General features: G+C 39.5%; 1 protein-coding gene across 1 annotated transcript in view; it reads left to right on the top strand.

Moving 5' to 3' along the window:
- IGF2R (insulin like growth factor 2 receptor) overlaps positions 1-20,498 on the top strand; it is a 60,351-nt gene that overhangs the window by 18,784 nt on the left and 21,069 nt on the right. The window contains exons 8-29 of the mRNA XM_027687106.1: positions 542-704; positions 860-1,040; positions 1,770-1,873; positions 2,265-2,429; positions 3,086-3,226; positions 3,594-3,740; positions 4,546-4,677; positions 5,070-5,217; positions 6,534-6,711; positions 7,285-7,400; positions 7,810-7,972; positions 9,428-9,607; positions 10,635-10,736; positions 11,417-11,518; positions 12,172-12,346; positions 13,668-13,835; positions 15,759-15,902; positions 16,570-16,748; positions 17,107-17,194; positions 18,643-18,849; positions 19,227-19,357; positions 19,696-19,793. Of these exons, the coding sequence (XP_027542907.1) occupies positions 542-704; positions 860-1,040; positions 1,770-1,873; positions 2,265-2,429; positions 3,086-3,226; positions 3,594-3,740; positions 4,546-4,677; positions 5,070-5,217; positions 6,534-6,711; positions 7,285-7,400; positions 7,810-7,972; positions 9,428-9,607; positions 10,635-10,736; positions 11,417-11,518; positions 12,172-12,346; positions 13,668-13,835; positions 15,759-15,902; positions 16,570-16,748; positions 17,107-17,194; positions 18,643-18,849; positions 19,227-19,357; positions 19,696-19,793 (3,212 nt within the window). The remainder of the gene's footprint in view (positions 1-541; positions 705-859; positions 1,041-1,769; positions 1,874-2,264; positions 2,430-3,085; positions 3,227-3,593; positions 3,741-4,545; positions 4,678-5,069; positions 5,218-6,533; positions 6,712-7,284; positions 7,401-7,809; positions 7,973-9,427; positions 9,608-10,634; positions 10,737-11,416; positions 11,519-12,171; positions 12,347-13,667; positions 13,836-15,758; positions 15,903-16,569; positions 16,749-17,106; positions 17,195-18,642; positions 18,850-19,226; positions 19,358-19,695; positions 19,794-20,498) is intronic.

Here is a 20,498-nt window from a genome sequence, read left to right as displayed (position 1 = left end):
GATGCGCAAAAATATTTCACTACAAAAAACTCATCTGACAGAAGTGTTGGTTGAAGAGTTCTCAAATGTCTTTCAGTCTTGATTTGGACCGAGGGAATCAAAGTCGCTAAAACACCAGAGTCTAAAAGTCTGCTTTGCCTTCAGGGAACACTTGATCTCTGCTCCCCTCATTGTGGACTTCTCTGCGGCAAACACAATCCAAGCAATCCAAGCTGTGCTTAGCCATTTGGGCTCACATCTCCACTTTTTCCACCACATTAAATAAAAGTGCTTTTTAAAGCACTATTACTTCTGCTGTCCATCTGCTAATGCCTGATACTTCTGTTTAGACTTCAACTAGTTTGCCACATCATTTATAAGACCTGTTTTATTTTTTCTGAACAGCTGTTTCTGAGAGGTTAGAAACAATGTTTGCACATCTTAAGCAATTTACAGGTGAAGTAGTTGTTACTGATCCTAAAGGAATGTGACACTATTGCTTTAAAGATTATATTTCAAATAAGTCTACTTATAACTTAAATTCTGTTCACTTCCATATCAGAGTGCAGGTCCCAAACTCACAGCAAAAACAAATTGCCGGTATGAAATTGAGTGGGTTACTGAATATGCCTGTCACAGGGATTACCTGGAGAGTAAGCAGTGTCTTCTGACTAATGAGCAACATGATATCTCCATTGATTTAAGACCGCTTACTCAATTTCCTGGTAAGCTCGCTATTTTTCTTTTTTGTTTGTGGTTGTTACTAACCAGTTTTGCGGTTCCATGTTTAGAGACAAGAAAAATGTCCTCCGTAGATATCTGGAGTTTCATGTCTGTTCTGATGTGTGTTAGAACACTTTGCTGTTTGTCATTTATTCAGAGTATGTCACGCCATATGTTGCCAAAGATGACAAGGACGAGTATTACTTTTACCTGAATGTATGTGGGAAAACTTCTGCAGGTAACTGCAAGGATGGCACAGAATACATTTCATCTTGCCAAGTAAAACCTTCAAGTAACCAGCAAAAAGTGGCAGGAAGATTTCAGAACCAAACACTAAGGTGTGTGAATGCTGTTTAGTCCTTCTAACTGGTCTGATTTGACAGATCTTTGTTTCCTACTTTGATGCTCTTATTTGTCATGTAAGCAATATTTGACACAAAATGCAGGTATTTTTGCTCATTTTTGGTAGAAAAACTTTAACAGTGTACCAGGATAGCATTAGCAAATAGAGGAGCCAATGAGGTGTGCAGAGGCCATTGTCTAGACAGGAAGAGACTTTTGCTGACTTTTTTTGTCAGAATTGCAGATTGTGCTGTACTGCCTCTTGCATGCCTTGAGTCTTCTGTGTCAGGTGGCAGCAGAAGAAGCTGATTCTCAAGGAGCATACGTGGACAATAGTTCGCGTGAGATTGAAGCAGAGATTAATTCACCTAGATATGATCTTCCATTTTTGTCTGTAAGCATGTGATCCTTGAGGAAGTAGGACTTCCTTCACCTGCAAAAATAGCCACACAATAAACTAATGGGAATGCATATTCCACCACACCTAGAGTAGCTTTAGAGCATTCTTTGAACTCCATAGAAATTAATGAAAAGTGACCAGAAAACTCAGTGGATGCAAGCCTTTGTTGCAGTAGAAATGTCAGTATTAATGTTAAACAAGCATTTGTTTTCCCTTGGAGTGAGAAAATTAATGAATAAACGAGAGTGTGCTTTCTGTTATGTGAAGAACACTGTGCGATTGTGTCTGATCCCATGTTTCTGTCTAAAACTGGCTTTTTATTCAGATACTCTGATGGGGATCTCACTTTAACTTATCCGAACGGGGATGCATGTAGTTCTGGCTTTCAGAGAATGACTGTCATAAACTTCGAGTGCAATGAAACAGCAGGTGAGTTTAACAAGCTGTGGTGGCTCTGCTCAGGATTTGACTTCTGTGCTTGCTAGTAGACCTTATACTCAAAGGAATGCTTGCTTTGAGCCACAGCTAAAACATAAGAAATAAATATTGTTACAGTAAGCACTACTTTCTGTTGGCTGACAAAATTGTTTTGTGCTTGGAGTAGCACCGCTAGTCTAAATTTACACTGAAGATTGAGAAGATGGAGGTATGAAAGAGTCTATTTTTCTTAGCCAACAGTAAAATACCAGAAACACAAGTTCTGTGCAGCAATTTTTTTTTTTTTAAATCTTCCTTGCTCATTACTAGTCCTTAAGTCTCCTTCCTTATCTCTTTCCCCCACTAGAAACCTTACATCTGTTTATCTATTTTCAACGTTAAGGTAACGATGGTAGAGGAACTCCAGTGTTCACTGGTGAAGTGGACTGCACCTACTTTTTTACTTGGGATACAAAATATGCATGTATTCAAGAGAAAGAAGATCTCCTTTGCAGAGTTACTGATAAAAGAAAACACTATGACTTGTCACCTCTTACCCGCAGTTCAGGTATGGCAATGAATATTACCTTTCAGTTACTTTTGTCCCAAGTTTACGTACCCTCTCTGGTGCAATTCTTTAGCTGAACATCAGTCAACTTTTACTGTTCTTAGTGAATTTCTGCAATGTTGTTTTTTGCTTCCGTCATTCCAAAAGGATGAGTGCCTTGTGAAAGTAGCCATATCCATGACTGCCTTGGTTGCTGCCATCTTAAGTGGTTTTAACTCACAGCATCACAATTTGGGTTGAAAGGGACCTTTTAAAGACCATCTAGTCCAACCCCTCTGTTATGGGCAGGGACACATTCCACTAGACCTGGTTGCTCAAAGCCCCATCCAGCCTGGCCTTGAACCTCCCAGGAATGGGGCATCCACCACCTCTATGGGAAACCTGTGCCAGGTAGGGTTCACCATGGCTCAGCAGCTCCTGCCCAATGGCTTGTGCAAAGGGGACACCTTTTGGACCCATTCAGAAAATGCAGGATTTGGCAACTGCGGCTTCATGGAGCAGATACAGGTGTAACCTGAGCTTTTGTGTGCTGGGGATGCTCTGAAGGAGAGGTCATCCCACAGATGTGGTTCCTCTGTAATAAGAGGCATTTTGGGATGGGGAGGCGAGAACATTTAAACTGGATGAACTGTTCTTAACTACCCTCTGTATTTCAGAGTTAGCCCAGAACTGGGAAGCTGTGGACAGTAGCTTTTCGGAGTTAGAAAGGAAACATTACTACATCAATGTCTGCCATAAAGTGTGGAAGAGAGGAGGAGCTTCCAGCTGTCCAGATGGTGCTGCTATTTGCTCTGTAGGTGAGTCAGGGGTTTTGTTTGGTGATGTTTCTAGAGTTTTTTAATTCATTCTTTTTTAAGGCTCTGAAGGCTTGGCACTTCCTCTGCAAGTGGAGTTGGCTGCCCTGAGTGCCTTCAGTTATTTGAGGAAACAGAAGTTAGGAGCATGTTTCTTTTGTGCTCTCAAAGAGTCTAGAAGAAATTATGCAAGTAGCCTTTTCTAGCTAAGGAACTCCAGGCATTGTAGAATGGTTTTGGTGAGGTAAAAACACACTCCTAATGATAGGCTGTCTTTATAACTAGACAAATGGAAAGGCTTACTGTCTTAATAGTCTAAGCTTCACTTCTTTTCAGAGAAACGAATGTGATGTATTTATTGTCTTTACAGATAAGGAAAACAAGAGTAAGAATCTTGGAACATTTGTATCTTCTCCTGTAAAGGTTGGAGAAAATATTCAGCTTATCTATTCAAATGGAGACAGCTGTGGTCCTAACAAACAAATCAAAACTGTCATCACGCTAATGTGCAGACCAGGTGAGAACATCCGCACCCTGTTCTCTGATCCAGCTAAAAACTGAAGGTCATATAGTAAGCGCAGACACGAGTGCTACATACTAGCATGTGGTTTTGTCTTTTATCTCTTTCTGAGCAGAAGCTTGAAGCATGTGATTTGTTTATTAGGATGATAACAATGTAATTGTAGGTATTTAGTTCTATTTACCTTTTATACAACTGCTCTTTGAAGCTGCACAAAGCACTTTCTTTCCCTTGATGGGAAAGACTGGTTCTGAATGGAGATCAGATACTTTAACTTCCAATAAAGTATCCAGTAGGTATGGTTTGTGTCTAAACTGCTGACAGTTATGGAAAGCAGAAACACTTGCAGAAGTTAATGTTGTTCATCTGGATATAATAGCCTGCTAGTTTAACCATCTCCTAGGGAAATAAAAAACCTATGTTCCTCTACCTCAACCTGAGGAATTTGAAACCTCCAAGTGCGCTGGCTGTTAGGAACAGGTTATGCACTTCTTCTCAATAGAGCGATTACTTTATAGTAAAATGCCAGGTTTGTGTATCAAAGCAGACATTTTTTCAAATATTGTGATAGTACTCAGGAACAGATTGAGCACTGCATCTTCTGGGCTAAACTTTTATTTTGGGGAGGAGGATGCAAAGACTTTGTGAAAAAAATTTTAGTTCTATTTTCAGAGCAGTGGTGTTTCAACAGTTAGTCTTGGTCTGCTCTTGGGGAGAAGCTAGTGTTCTTAGGTTTAAATTCCTAGTTCCTATTGGCAGCCTGGCTGTCTGAATGTGTAATACATTGCTCTTTTGATACCAGGCGATCTAGAAAGTGCTCCAATCTTGATGTCTGAGAGTAAATGTTCATATGCATTTGATTGGTATACTGCTGCTGCGTGTGTCCTGTCTAAAACTGAAGGAGATAACTGTCAAGTCTCTGACCCTCAGGCAGGTATGTATTTCTGTTCAGCAAATTGAAAGGTCATGAGGGATAGAACTTAAGCTTCAGCACTGAGTCATTTTGATACTCAAGAGCAAAGTGAGTTCAGCCTAACTTTAGGCACCCACAGTTTTCAGTACATGCATATGGATGATCAGAACAGCATGAGCTTAATATTCCCCTAGTATATGTAGGAAAATAGATGTAATGTGTATTTTACTGTAGTAAATCTCTCTCTAAAAGAAAATATGCTTTTAGTATGTCTATTTTTTTTCTGGAACAGTAATTACATAGAAGGAGACTTATTCAGGGGAGGTGAATTAGCTATGTGACTGGCAGAATCAAAACCTGTGAGAGATGGCAGGATAAAATTGAACTGATAAAGTTTATTCCTTACTCATTAGGCTTCTCTTTTGATTTATCACCTCTGGCCAAGAAAAATGGGTACTATATAGTTAATACTACAGAATACTTGTTTTACATAAACGTCTGTGGCAGTGTGCCTGATGAGCTGTGTCACACAAAATCAGCAGCATGCCAAGTAACGCAAAGGTGAGTAACTCTAGTTCTGTTGTCTGTAGTAGAAGATCTCTTGTTGCATGATGCGTTGTCTGTGTGCAATACTGAACAATTTGCATGCAAAATAATTGTTGTGCTGCCTGTAATAGGTTTTGGTAATTTACATGTAATTTGCAGTAATTACACTGTCAGCTATTTCAAGCAAAGTGCACAGACATGTAATCTTGCTTACAGCTAGCTTTTGAGATGGAATGTACCCATTGCTCCCCCTTATGTTTTCCATGGGGCCTGTAAGCTGTATTAAGCCAGCCTACAATCCAGAGATTCAGGGTCAGCTATATTCCAAGAGCTGGCCTAAAGAAACACTGCTGTGATTGGGAGGAGTAGTGACTGCCTTATGCAGAGGTGGAGCCCAGAGCTTGGGTATTGCACCATATGGCCTCAAGTTGTGCCAGTGGAGGTTTAGATTAGATATTAAGAAAATTTTCTTCATGGAAAGAGTTGTCAAGCATTGAAACAGGCTGCCCAGGGAAGTGGTGGAGTTGCCATCCCTGGAAGTGTTCAAAAAATGTGTGAGTATGGACTTGAGGACATGGTGTAATAGTGAACATGGTGGTGGTGCTAGGTTGACGATTGCACTTGATGATCTTGGAGATCTTTTCCAACCTCAACTATTCTGTGATTTCCATTACTAAAGCTGCTGTGCCAGTGTGTACTGCTACTCCAACAGTATCATTGCTGTTATCTTCTACAAACTATGACTGAGATGGTATCTGTACACTTCAGGTTCCAGGTCAGCCTGTTGCCAGAGGTATGCTGTACTTGGGTTGTCTCTGAGTTACTCTCCAGCCAAGGATAGTTCACTGCAGACCCTAAAAATGTTTTCCAGAGGAAGGTGATCAAGCTAGGTCTGATAGAGCCAGTGTTAAGTTGGAGTAAAGAAACACCTAGCTGAGAACTGTTGTGCACTGCTAGGTCTTCACTGTGCACATGTAGTTGTATGAGGCCAGTTTGAGCCCAACATTAGGGTGTCTGCAGTTTGAATTCTACTTTGGAGAATGAGAACTTGATGTTTTTGTCACTTGTATAGAGAAGGGAGTGTTAGACTTGTCTGGATACATACAGCAACATACAACTTCCTTTCCTTTTTCAAAGAACGACACCTGTTCATGTTTTATGTTTACTTTTGGCAGCATCCTATTCATCCCAGCTCACTTATTTAATTATTCTGTCTTATTATGGTATCTTCTATAAACCTGCCTGTGTGGTTACTATTTTTAAGACTTCTTTTAGAGACAGAATTAATTTTGCATTCTGTTCAGTCTCAAAACACACTTTTTCTTTTCCAGTAAGGATCAGTTTTGGAGTCTTGGACTACCCAGTTCCAAACTTTCATATTATGATGGCCTGATTCAGTTGACCTACAAAAATGGTACAGCATACAATGATGAGAAGAAAACACAGCGATCTACCCTTATAACATTCCTGTGTGACCGTGATGCTGGAATAGGTCAGCCTGAATATCAGGTAAAAAATTCTATCCGAATAAAGGAAGGCTATCCATCCCAAAATACTGGCAATAATTGCTGCTAGGTCAGTACAAGCAGAGCTTTATGTATGAAAATATCCAGTATCTATAAAGCAGATTAAAAGAAAGGTATTTCTCTTGGTATGTCCGACTCTTGTTGCAGCCATAAAGCTTACCTTGGTCACTCAACAGTAAACTGTTTACCTGGATCTGGATTCCTGCTTCACTCTTCACTTTCCTGTAGCCTCTGGGCCATGTAATTACTAGTGCTTTTGACTGTCTTGTGTTTCTAGCTGAAAAAAAACAAACTGGCTGAAAAGTAACAAGTGGTAGGACTGTGTCCTGTAACACAGCAGACAGCAGTTACATTGCTCTGCTTCTGTTATTTTGGGAAAGAGTATTTTTGATGGCACAGCAGGTGACAATCTCTATAACAGGACAGACCTACAGGAATCAGTGTGAGAAGGTATATCCCAAAACCAAGGGGAAATAATAGGCTTAACATATAAAGGAATAGTGAGTCACAGTGTTCTGAGTGGAAAGCCTCACGGACCTATTCTGCTGATTTTTAGGTAGAAGATAAGTATACCTACAACTTCAAGTGGTACACTGAATATGCTTGTCCTGAAATGCCGCTGGAATGTGTTGTGACTGATCCCAACACCATGGACCAATATGACTTGTCAAGGTAAGAAAGTAACATGCAACATAACTTGGCTGTTCTAGCTTAGTGTTCTGGGTGATAACATTGGATGAAGTTGATTTCCTGTGCAGACAGCACTAGAAACTTCATCTGTTGTGACAGTCTTAACTGTAAGTATGTTGAAATGAAGAGGATATTTCCCTCTAGTAAGTTGACTTGCCTCCTAAGATGAAAGTTGACTTTTTGGGATGGTTTTGTTTATAAAAACTTACTGCCTTGTCAACTGTGCTCTACTTCCCAGGAGTATTCTTTCTAATTGTAGCACTTAAACATGAGGGGGAAAAGTTACTTTGAAATACCTTATGGTGGCTCTGTTTCTTGAGACTGACAGAGAAAGCTAAAGAGACTACAAAAAATATGTGTACTTAGAGCAGAACTTTCTCTTCCTGCTCAGATTAGCAAAATCTGAGAAGAGAGGTGAAAATTGGTATGCCATGGATAATTCAAGACCAAATGAGCTCAAGAAGTACTACATAAATGTCTGTCGACCATTGATTGCTGTCCCAGGATGTGACCGGCGAGCATCTGTCTGTCAGATGGAATATAGGCATGATTCTGTGAGTAGCCTTTCCATCCCAGCTTAGAACTGGTTTGCCACATAAGTGATATTAAGGGGTATGCAAGACAGACACATGAATTCTGGTTTCTTGTCCAAAAGGGTATTCTGTGTCCATAATGGTGGCATAATCATAGTAGACCTCCTGTCCTCCTCTTTAAAGGCTAAAGCTTTAATTTTTACAGTGTCATGTTTAACATGCATGATTCTTTGCCCTGTGTTGCAGAGGCAGACAAACTACATCTCTCCTGTATGAGTTGCTGGGGTCTCAGAGACTTCTAGCATTGCTTTAGAAACAGGCTGTTCTTCTGGATATTTTATTTTGCTTCTGGCTTGTTTTAGATTGAACTGTGGAAAAAAATGTGTTTAAAGATTCTTTGTCACCTCCACCCATCTCTCCCGAACTTTCTTTGGCTCTGAGGAGTAGATTATGCAGCTGCTGCCAAGCAAATAAAAAAAAAGGGAGATGATGGTTATGGGCTTCTACTTCTGTGTTTCCTCGAAGTGTAACAACTTGTCATGGGACTAATAACAGCTGAAAGGCTGAATGAACACTTTGCCTAAGGCCTGACTGCAGTAGGGAGAGCTGCAGGGAAAGTTGAACTAGAGGCTCACTAAACTGTCTTAATTCCTTGTTTAAAACACCTTCCCTCCATACTGTTGAAGAAGCTGATCATTGCCATCATGGTACTTGAGCTAATTATTACTAGTTCCCTGTGCTTGTGATAGTCCTTGTTGCATAAGGCTGCGTACTTGACACGTGGAGACACTTAAGGGCTTCATTACTTCATTGCTCAAGACACTGGAGTAAGAAGTGAGAACATTGTGTCAACCTAAATGCAGAGTTGTTAAAAAAACTTTTAAAAAAGGCCGAAGTCTGTGGACAGAGCTGTTTTGGAGGTGTATTCTTCTGTTTGTGCTGCTACTAAAAGTAGCTTCTTAAAAATAGGAGACACCAGTTATCTCAAAGAAGTGAAGATTACTTTGGACCTTGGTAGTAACATCTACTGTTTTCTGCTAGTGATTTTTAGGCTTTGCTAAGCATGGCGAATCCCTAAGGTCAATGCTGAGAACACATGGAGGCTTCCACATACTGTGTTTTAAAAAGCTGTACAAGTAAAATTCTACCTACTGCACGAGACATAGGCCTCCCTGAATTCCTAAGCTGTGTAGCTCTTGAGATGAAGATGGCTGTTGTGAAGCACTACAAGCACCTTATTGTACTAAAAATAAGAACAACAAAGATCAAACCATGCCTGCTTGTGTAGGTTGTCTTAAATACGTGAAACTTGAATACAGAATGGGAGAGAAATGTGGGGGTATCTACACCTTTGTTATTTTCAAAGCTCGCAACATAACCTTCTGTATACAAGAATATTGTAGAAGGTATTTTCTTTTTGATTGTATCTGTAACTCCTCACTTGAGTTTAGAATTGCTGACATGCTTTTCTTCTAGGTTTCTTACTCTGAAGTCACCTCTATTAGCAACCTTGGTGTTGCCAGCAAAGGACTAGTAATTGAAAGACCCGGACACGTTTCTCTAACCTATGCAGATGGCTCTGTGTGCATCAATGCTGATGGAAAGAAAACTACTTATACCAGCACCATCCACTTTGTCTGTTCCAGGGGCACTCTTGTAAGGACAAATGATCTTTCAGTTATTACTTCATCGTAGTAGATTTTCCATCCTTTACCATGAAACCACATGAAGATGTGTAGTATACAGCAGATTCGTGACAAGGGAAACTTCATGAGGATTTAAAACAGATGTAAAAATAAAACTGATGTAGATGCTGGAGAAGAACATCTCTCGGACTGAGTATTTTATCTTAAGTAATAACTAGATAAACACTTAACAGCATTGGTGGACAGTCATATTTCAGACTAGTATAATTAACATGAAAACTACACAGGGACTCAAAACTGAGGAGTTACTTACAAATATTGTGGACCCTCTTAAGGGGAAGAATATTGTAAGGTGAATCTTCAGGCTTAGGTTCTGCATCCTCTGTAGCTTTTCGATTGTAGGATTCTTAAATCTAAAGTTTTTGCTGATACAACTCCACATAGCGAAGTTTAGACTGAGAGGATCATTAGCCTTAAACTTGCTCTTCCTGGTTTTGTGAGTCTACAGTTCTTACTCCCCTCACTCACCTGTTCTTTAGTCCAAGAGGTGTGGTGAAAAATCTGTGACTTTGAGGGGTTATGAACTGCTTTACTTTTGTCTGAAAACACTGAAATGAAGTGTACATAATTAATACTCCTGTTATCCTGTTACCTCAGCTAGCAGACTTCTGTTACTTTACTTTTACTTTTTTTTAATAAATCACAGACTATGTATTATACCTCAAAACTCTTCAAAGCTTAAACTGAGGCAAGATCTGGTTATGCTTGTCTAGATTCAGCATTGAATTTAATCTGAATATTTGGATGTCTGATTCAGTTCTTGGCTAATGCCTGATGACATGTTAAGTGTTTAACTAGACAAAGTTTTCAGCGGTGACCTTCAAAATAAATAGGGGCGAGGGAAGCAGGGTGGGAATTGTGTGCATTTGTAGTGAAGTCTTTTAGAAGAACCTGACAGTTTCCAAGTGGTATCTCAAACATGATAAAGTGTTGGTTATCACACTTATTCTGGTTTTCTCTCTGCAATCTGTTTCCAGAGTAGCAGCCCAAGGTTTATTGCTATTCTAGATTGTGTGGCCACTTTTATATGGGAAACTGAGGCTGCTTGTCCAATCAAGGAAACAAAAGACGATTCACAGGTAAGAAAGGAAGAATGTAAATGGTATTTGTAGTCTCAACATCCTCTTTTCTTCTAGCACTCCTGATTACTGTGCTTAAATGACTTTTGAAGAAAACTGACTACAGTGAAGTCTTAGGTCATGATTGAGTCTTGTGATACCTTATTGCTTTCTTTTTGAAGTGTTCCTGAAATGTGTAACCTCTGACCAAAGTATTCAGGTGCTTTCTCTTGAGAACAGTTTACTTGCTCTAGGAATGTTCCATTCCCTTACAGTGTTGCTGGTCAAACTGAGTCTATATGTAAGGGTATATTTATATATTGTCCTTGTTTTGTACAGATCATCAAAGGAGACTTTTCTTTTTTCATGCTAAACTACTCAGTTGCTTCTACTTTACAGGTCTCAACACAAACACATTAGTGTGGAAACAACCCTCAGTTAAAATTTTCTTTCTCTTAGCTAACCTGATAGGTCTGTTAAATTCTACATTAATATGATGGTATGTGGCTGATGTCAGCAGATGAAAAGAACTGAATAAATGTGCAAAAGAATTGAATGAAGTGTTGCTACTGCCTGAGCTGTATTTGGATTGATCAAATTAAGTTGCTGATTGGTATGCAGGCTAGGAATATGTGTAAATCACTACTTTGGTTGAAGAAATGCAGAAGGAGAAAATAATTCTCTTATAAATTTTTTTCCAGTCCTGCTCTGTGCGAGATCCAAACACTGGCTTTCTGTTCAATCTGCAGCCATTAGCTTCTGAAAAAGGCTATATGGCTACTGGCAGTGGGAAGACCTTCTTGGTAAGGATTTTGACTGTACAATCTGTTGCTTATGGGTGCTGGTTTTGCATTTTTTTGTCTTGCTTAGTGAGCAAGTGGAGCTTTGACTCAGTCCTTTTATGAAATATGAGTTGGCAGGAGAGCATTGTGCTTGAGGGCAGGAATGGAAGATAACTTCATTGACCTCAGATGGTCTTAAAAGCATTGAACTTCTGATTCTTAGCTACAAAAGGTAGCCACGCTTTTCAGGCTATGCATGATTTTGCCCTTATGGACTCTCTTGCCAATTTATCTGTTGATGCTGAAGAAATTGATAGGGGAAGCCTAGAAAGGGATTTAATCTGTCCATATCAGGTTTTTTATTGCAATCTGCATGTATCAGTAGTCCTAGGCTGTCACAAATACTACCATAGTAGTCTCTTTCTTAGTGTGAGAATAAACTTGCTTAACCACATCCTGCACTTCTAGTGGGGAGAATTTGTGGACCCTCTAAGCTGGAGACTGAGTATTGTTACTGTATTATAGTTGAAATGTCTGTCATTTCCAGACTGCAGGACAACCATGTTGTTTGAAAAAGTTATTGACAAGCAAGTTTTACTGATATAGAAATGGCTACATGAACCTAATTTCTGCAGTTAATACTATGTACATCCACATGTTTTCAAAACTTCTAGCTAAACATTTGTGGATCCATGCCAGATTGTGGTAAAATTGATGGCAAAACAGCTGCTGGATGTGAAGCAGAAAATCTGACATTGGTGAGGCTGGTGGAATTGGACAAAACCCTGTATCTATCCAGTGAAGGGTTTCTAACTCTTACCTACAGAGGTCCTCTTCGTGTGGAATTAGGTGAGTTCAGGAAATATGCAGTGGAAACGGATGGTCATATTGTACAAACTTAGTGTGAATGGTCACATACTGAAATCTATCTGACTTGGTGTTAGTTGCTTAAATAAACTAGCTTATATGGAAATTTTAGAAGAAAATAAAATCACGTAGAATGGTAATGGCTCAGTTTTCAGTAATACATGTGCATTTCAAAACTATAAAAAAGAGACTAAAATACAGTATATTTGTTATTTTTTTCTTACTGAGCAGATGAATACTGGTCCTTGTAAGGAGAAATGGATAGTTAAATTGGGAAAACAAGCAAAATGAACTCTGGCCCTTTTTCTAAGTGAAGTAATAGATTTAAGCTTCAGTTTCATTAATAATGTTCTGTAAAGTTGTTTCATATCTGAAAGGTCATTTTTTTAGTAAGCGTGTACTCTCTTGCATGAAATTTCTTAAATAAGTGCTCTAGTACTTCATGTATGCCTACTTCATGAATTTAAGTCTTGTTTGGAGATAAGACTAATGAAAAATGTGTATCTAGCTTTTAGATTTTACCTGCTCTCCAATTGTACTGAAACTGAGCTTCATAGAAAGGAACAGGACACCTTAACAATAGAAGGTTTTGGGAAAACTGCTTTTTGGATTCAGGAACCTCAAATGCTTCTGCATCTGTACAAATTGCTGTGGTGATACCTTTTGTTTTCCCAGTTGTGACATTTCCATTCCTAATATGTAACAGGAAACAAGTGATTGAGCTCCTGTGTATTTTGCTTTGAGAGCATCTACCATTTTGATAACACAAATGGTGTTGACAAATTTTGATGACAAATACTACTCCCTGACATAACTCTGTCATTTCTTGAGGACTAAACAGAACTTAACATATCCTGCTTAGATAGCGTCAGTATTATTTGTTCTGCAGTCATTACACTGAACTTCTTACAAACAAAATCTCCAAACACAGAACTTTGCTATTTGTGATGTAATTTAGAGGTTGCTGGTAGTGCTGATGATATTTTATAGGTTTTCTGTTTCTTCAAATATGTTGAAGATCCAGGGAACACAGTTCAGTGAAAGCAATTATGTTCTTGAAATCTGTCAAGGCATTTTGGTGTTCTATTTGGAGAGTCAGTTGTGGTTGCTAGGCAGTTTATCATAGCTTTCTAAAGAAGGCTTGCATATTTACAGCTAAAACCCCATAAAATATAAGGTAGTGTTTTCCTTGAAGCAGTGAGTAAAAAGAAACAGTTAGAAAATTCTGAAGTCAATTGTTAGCTTGAACTTAAATTCAAATATTCCAAACTGAACCATCAGCAGAAAAATGTTTGTTTTACAGGAAAATCAGACACGTTTGTGGTGACTTTCATTTGTAATGATTCATATCCTGGAGAGCTTAAGTTTGTGCGTGAGGAGGTAAACAGTGTGCTGGACATCCATGATACTTTTTTTGAGTTTCACACAGCTCTGGCCTGTGCTCCTGCTCCTGTAGACTGTCAAGTTACAGGTAAGTACCTGGAATTTGAAAGGGTTCTGTCCAACAAATGTTGGAAGGATGAACTGAACAGCAAACTTTTGCTCAGAGGAGAGCTTTAAGAATACCTGTTGTGAAGATTCTTGTAAGACTTAAAGTCTTTGTAGAAGTTGTAGGGTGGGAGAGGAGGTAAGTTGTTTGAAGCAGACTTAAATGACAAAGACAGGCAAGAAGCTAATTTGGATAATGACTTCGAAAATGTTTAGTCCTTATTGTGACTGGGTACTGCTTCAGCCCAACTCTGAAGCAAATGAGTTCATTTTTCTTGGCCTCTGTAAAAATGCACCTGTGAGTTGTGGAGTAATTACGCTTGGGAAGTAACTGTCAAGGGAGCTGTGTTCTGTGTTTGGCATAGTGATGTTTTACTGGCAACAGTCATCATCATCATCATGGCTAGGCTTCGTGAATGAAGATTTGGGGAGGGCTCTACCCACGTTTGTTACAGGCGCACTGGTGGCTAAAAAGCCACGAGATAGACACGTCCGGTTGCAAAAGACACAGCAGAAAGACTCCTTAGGTGGTACATTCTGCAAGACACGATTCTTTTTGCTTTGTCTTTTCTCCTCAAGAGTGATCCTGCGTGCTTTCTCAAAAGCATCAGCAGCGTTATAGATGGTGTGTCTCCGGACCTCCCGATTGGAGGCCAGAGTAGACCAGTTATGTTGATCAATACGGCTGAGGCTGAGATGTTGTTTCAGGGAGTCCTTGTATCTTCTCTTCAGGACTCCTCTCTTGCGGCAACCAGTGGCAAGTTCACCATAAAGCATGATCTTAAGGAGGCGGTGATCCTTCATCCTTGAGACGTGTCCTGCCCAACGCAGCTGTGTTCTCAGTAGCATGGCCTCAATACTTGTGATTGCTGCTTGTTCTAGAACAGACATATTAGTCACATAATCTGACCAGTGGATGTTCAGGATTGTATGGAGACAGTGTTGATAGAAGCGTTCTAGGAGTCTAGGTGGTGGCAGTAGATGACCCATGATTCGGACCCATATAAAAGAGTGGACAGTACAATGGCTCTGTAAACACTGATCTTTTGTACTTTTCTTCAAGTGTTTATTTCGCCGAACTCTTTTATGGAGTCTTCTGAAAACACTATATGCCTTTGCTAACCTGTTGTCTCTCTGTCAATCTTACTGTCCGAGGAGATGAGGTTACCTAGGTAATTAAACTGCTGGACTGATTTGAGCTCTGATTCGCCAATGGTGATAATGGGATAATGGAAGACTTCTGGAGGTGCAGGTTGATAGAGAACTTCAGTCTTCTTTCAGCTGACTTCCAGCTCAAAAAGCTCAGCAGCATCTGCAAAGCAGGATGTTAAATGCTGCGGAGCTGCTTCTGTGTGGGCGACAATGGCGGCATCATCAGCATAGAGCAGCTCCCGGACAAGATGATTTAAGGTCTTAGTGTGGGCCTTCAGTCACCTTAGGTTGAATAGGCTTCCATCAGTATGATATTGAATGTAGATACCGTCCTGATCATCGAGGTCTGCCGTGGCCCTTTGGAGCATCATACTGAAAAAGACTGTGAATAGGGTTCGTTTCACACCATTGGTTATTAGAAAGGGCTCAGAAAGTGTGTTTCTATATCTGACTTGGCCGTGCTGATCCTCATGGAGTGAGATGATCATTTTAAGGAAACTGGGGGGACAACCTAAACGTTCCAAAATCTGCCATAGACCTTTTCTGCATCCGGGGGGGGGGGTGGGGTGGGGGTGTTGCGCCGCCTGCAGCCCTGTGCATCTGGGGGGGGGGCAACAGTATGTTCTCTAATATGATTCTGAAAATTACTTTAAATTGTGTGTTCATCGGGGAGACCTGTATCCTTTCAAACACAATAGTGCTGCAAGTATTAATGAGATCTCTGAGCTTAGGGTATATACTACATTTCTTTCAGATGCTGCAGGCAATGAGTATGATTTAAGTGACTTGAGCAAAGATGGTGAGCCATGGGTTGCTATTGACACTTCAAAGGAAGCGAAGAAGCGAACGTTTTTCTTAAATGTCTGCAAGCCTTTGCCCTATGTGACTGGATGTTCTGGTAAGCCAATGGCCGATGTTTCTTAACTTGTGACTTCTGATGCAAGACCTTATATGCAGAATGACATCCCTGGTTATTTTAGTAGGGTTAATTGAATCCTGCCTGTTTTAATCACTGAACTCACAAAGACCTGGGTGACATGTCAGGAGTACTAATAAACAGACTTCTGCAAATTGAGAGCAGTCTTAATGCTTATCAGGACTTTTGCATTGAGATGTGTGTGAATACATTTGGGAAAATTGTGTCGAGGGCAGTATTTGCCAGTATCTTTGATTTTATTATTTTTTCAAGAAGGTAGAAAAGTCAAATGTTGTTGAAGCCTGCTAATTGAATGAGGCCAGAATGAGAGGCTTTTGCCATGTCTTACCGAACTTCTAGCCAGTTTGATATATTTACATTGCTCTCGTCTTTTATCAGTCCGTGGGAGCAGATAAATTAGTGCAGTTTGAAAGATCTAGTGAATGCAGGACAGCCTCAGAGGCTTTAGGCACGCAGTGTTCTCCAACTGTATTTATGAATTAATTTCTGTTGTGTTCTGCTTCAGGAGTTTGAGACAGTCTGCTTTAATGCTCAAAGTTCTCTTAAAGCTACCCTATTATGTTATTTTACAATAAATGTAACTCTAGTTGTCAAAGCTTTGAACTAAAAAACAGGCTTTTTCCTCTAGGTGGTGCCATAGGATCTTGTGTGAAATATGCTGATAAAAGCAAGAACCTCGGAGTCATTCAGATAACCCCCCAGGCTGCTACTGATGGGTCATTGAGCATTATCTACTTGAATGGTGACATATGCAAAGATAAGCAGCGTTATTCTACACGTATAATCTTCCAGTGCGATCAAACAATGGTAATTTTCTATGCCAGTTGCTATTAATGAGGCTTTTAGTGCTTGGGGGTACTATATTAAAATAGACAGTGTTTATTCCTCTTAGAATGGAGAGACTGGTTCTAAAAAGTAATATCTTGTATACAGGCTTTTCCCTTGTCTCTTTAAGTGCTTTACTGAACCTGTAGAACACAACAGTGAACTCTATTGTGGAATCCTGTGAGCCACGAAAAGCAGCTCTTTGCTGAAAATGAGTGCTGAAATTAGGTAGCAGAGATTTTAAGGCTGTGCAACTGCAATTAAAAAACCCCCGCATGTATGTTTTGAAACTTGCAATGCAGCTATTAATAAGCCCCTTTTATATGGCTCTTTTCTGTAGGGATCACCAGTGTTGGAACAGGAGAATGACTGTGAGTTTGTATTTGTTTGGAGAACCTTGGCAGCATGTCCTGTTCACAAAGCAGAAGGTAAGTGTAGTTATTTGAGCTTTAAAATATCAAACAAATCTGTACAAGTAGTAAATACTTACTGAAGCTCTGTCAGTTTCTTGCCCTGTGAGTCTTTCTGTGAAAGGTGCTGGCATGTGGAGGGATGAGCTTTAAGCCAACTAAGTATCCTATCTATCATTAAAAGTACAAGTTAGGCCAAGTATATTTGCCTGTTATCCTATCTAGGGAAAGAAAATAAAGTAATAATGCTGTTTCTGAGACATCATAGTACTATATTGTTAAATCACAGGCAGACTTGCTAGTAAATATTAAAGCATCACATTTCATGAGAACACAGTTGATTCTATGCCTGGCAACTCATTCCCTGTCCCTCACTGAAGACTGGTACCTAGACTTTAAACTTGACACTTGTTAGTCAGTGCGGGGAGGGCCAAGGGGGACAGTCTCAGAATTTGCAGTTGACTCCAGGATGTGCAACAAGGAGTCACAAGTTCAAGTTCTGGTACTTGAATGGCTCTTAGATGGGAAGTTGAGTGTGCAAGCATAATCTCTGCCCTTGCAGGCTCTTTTTTGCAGCTTGTAGTTAATGCCTTATAAAACATCCAGACTTCCTGTAAAGGATCTGTTGTAACAGTCCTAGACATTATTGAAACTACCAGTGATCTCATGTGGCATGAGCCATGCTTACAAGCTACTACTCTGTAGCACATAATACTATGCAGGACACTGGTGACTGAGTTGTGCTTTTGAAGGGAGGGAAACTGGTGTCTTTAACTTGCTGCCAACTTCTGTGATTGAGAAGACTGTTCATGTGATCCAACCTGATGTTTTTTTTTTTTTAAAAGCTTCAGAGCAAACAGTCATTTTAAAACTGAGGACTTAATCAGCAACAAAGTTACTGAGGTATATCAGCTGATCAGATTCATGAAAACTAGAATTTTCCTAAACCTTCTTCATAGATTTGTAAGCTGTACTAAACGTTTCCTATGATCAATTATTCTCTGACTTGGCGAACTTCATAACTGTTAAAAGAAGATACAAGACTGACATCGAAAACACCTTGCACTTTGGCCTTGTGACCTTGGTGTTCTTTCCAGATAATTAAGCAAGTGCTGGACTTAGTGACTCTGGTTCTGTACTTAACCTTCAGCATAGCTGAAGGAAGAACCTGTGAGGCAACTTTAAAGTAGTTTTTGAACTACAGTGTGACTTTTGCATCTTGCTTTAGTGGCAGTTATACAAGAAATGAGCCATTTATAGTGTAGTCACATAGTTCTAGATATTGGTGATTTCCTGAGACGAGTTGCTTAGCTGAACTAAGATGACTCTTCAATGTCACTGCCCTAAAGAGCCAGCTAGTAACTTTTGTGACCTTATTTGTTCCAGTAAACCTTAATTGTCTAAGTGTATTTGGCAAAGCTAATAGATCTTAAATTGTATTTTAAATTCTTAATTTTTCTTTAAAGGAGAGGATTGCCAGGTGAAAGATCCAAGGTATGGCCATGTTTATAACCTGAAACCACTTTCCAATAAGGACATAAAAGTGAGTACAGATGAGTATGACTACTACTTCAGAGTTTGTGGAGAAATAACAGAATCTTGTAAACCAGAGGTTGACGCTGTTGCATCGTGTCAAGTAAAGAAGATGGACAGTACTTTCAGAAAAGTAGCAGGTACAGCACTTACCAGAAGAAACTTAGAGAATGTGAAGATTAGCCAGGATGTAACTGAAGCTACTATGTGATAGAAGAGTGGTTCTTGCTTATCTGGTACCTCTTATGAGACAAAGCACGCCACCACTTTTTCTTACTGTGCAAGTAAAATGGCATATATGTAGTTATCCTGACACTCAATTATGAATGAGCTCAGCCTTACTGAGTAGTACTCATTCAATAACTAGATCACAAATTTTAGGGGAAGGTTGACATCTGTCTATCAATACCTTATTGTGCATCTTATTGCTGTTTATGTAACCCTGTTGCCAGAGGCATTACTACAGTCATGTATTTACTGGAGTAGCTGTTGACTTTTCTGAACTCCTTGCTTCTAGGCTTACGTACAGAAAAACTGACTTTCAGAAATGGTTTAATCATGATTAATTACACCAGTGGAGAAAAATGTCATAAAATATATGAACGGTCAACTGCCATATTATTCTATTGTGACAAGACTACATCTGAGGTTAGTTTCAAAACATATGTTTCGTGTGAATAATGTCTTCCAGAGTTGCCCTCTTAAAGTATGAAAGTGTATGATGAAGAATATGAAATAGCCTCCTTCAAGAACTGCCTAATAATATCCAGATTAGACAGTTTCTAATGGCTGCCCTTTTATCAGAAGTGTGCATGAGGATAAACTCAGGTTTGGGAGAAGCCATGCTTTCAGCTGGTCAGAGGCATAGTGTGGCTCTAAGATTATATATATGTTCGTGGGTCTTCTTGAAGCAAGACTAATGCATTTTGGTAACTTCAGTGTGTTTAAATGAGAAAGCAAATTACTTTCGTATTGCGTTCTTTCAGCCTGTATTTTTGAAGGAAACTCCAGATTGCACCTACATGTTTGAATGGCATACTCAGTATGCTTGTCCACCTGTTAAATCTACGGAGTGCTCCTACAAGTAAGTTGTTCCCACAAAGTTAAAATGAAGCTGTATGATGAAAGCAAAAATACAGCCTTACTGCAATTCAGTGTGATGCTGCCGTGTTAGCTATCATGTTTTGACTTAGTAACCAGCTAATGTGGCATTTAGTGCCAGTGCAAAGTATTTTAAGTAACTTTTGCAATTTGTGTTTGTGAAAACTAATTTCACAGAAGAAGAATACTTTGAGATTCTTAATAATAAAATAATAAAAGGGAACTTTTGGGTATGCAGTTATTGATGGTTGAAGGCAAAGTATGCTAGGTTGTTGCAAATATCTGGTTATTATTTAACTATAGCTAATTTTAAACAAGAATACAACTGCTGTCTGTTTGGAACTTCCACCAAACAAAGCTCCAGGAAAAAATGTCATTTATATCTGTCACCACCAAGTATTAGCTCATAAAGATTTGATAAGTGGGGTCAAATGTGGCTAATAATTGGCCCAGAGTTTTAACATCTGACCTCATTATAGGTTTCCACCTTCACGTAAAAGTGCATTATAACTGTTTGTGCTTGCCATGCACTGAAAGATGACATGCTCCAATTAAAAGTTGAATTACTCCTGCATTATCTGAGGGCTGTGTGCATGTGGACAGTTACTGTGGGGATAGCTGGTGCAGTGATATATCTCTGTACTGAATTTGAAGTTTCTGAGGAACAAGGAGCCTGCAGATTTCTTTT

This window comes from Neopelma chrysocephalum, unplaced genomic scaffold (genome assembly GCF_003984885.1).
Source record: "Neopelma chrysocephalum unplaced genomic scaffold, ASM398488v2 Primary Assembly neopelma1_23, whole genome shotgun sequence".
Taxonomy (NCBI): domain Eukaryota; kingdom Metazoa; phylum Chordata; class Aves; order Passeriformes; family Pipridae; genus Neopelma; species Neopelma chrysocephalum.
The sequence above is the reverse complement of the archived record's forward strand: the minus strand, read 5'-3'. Positions and strand labels throughout refer to the sequence as shown.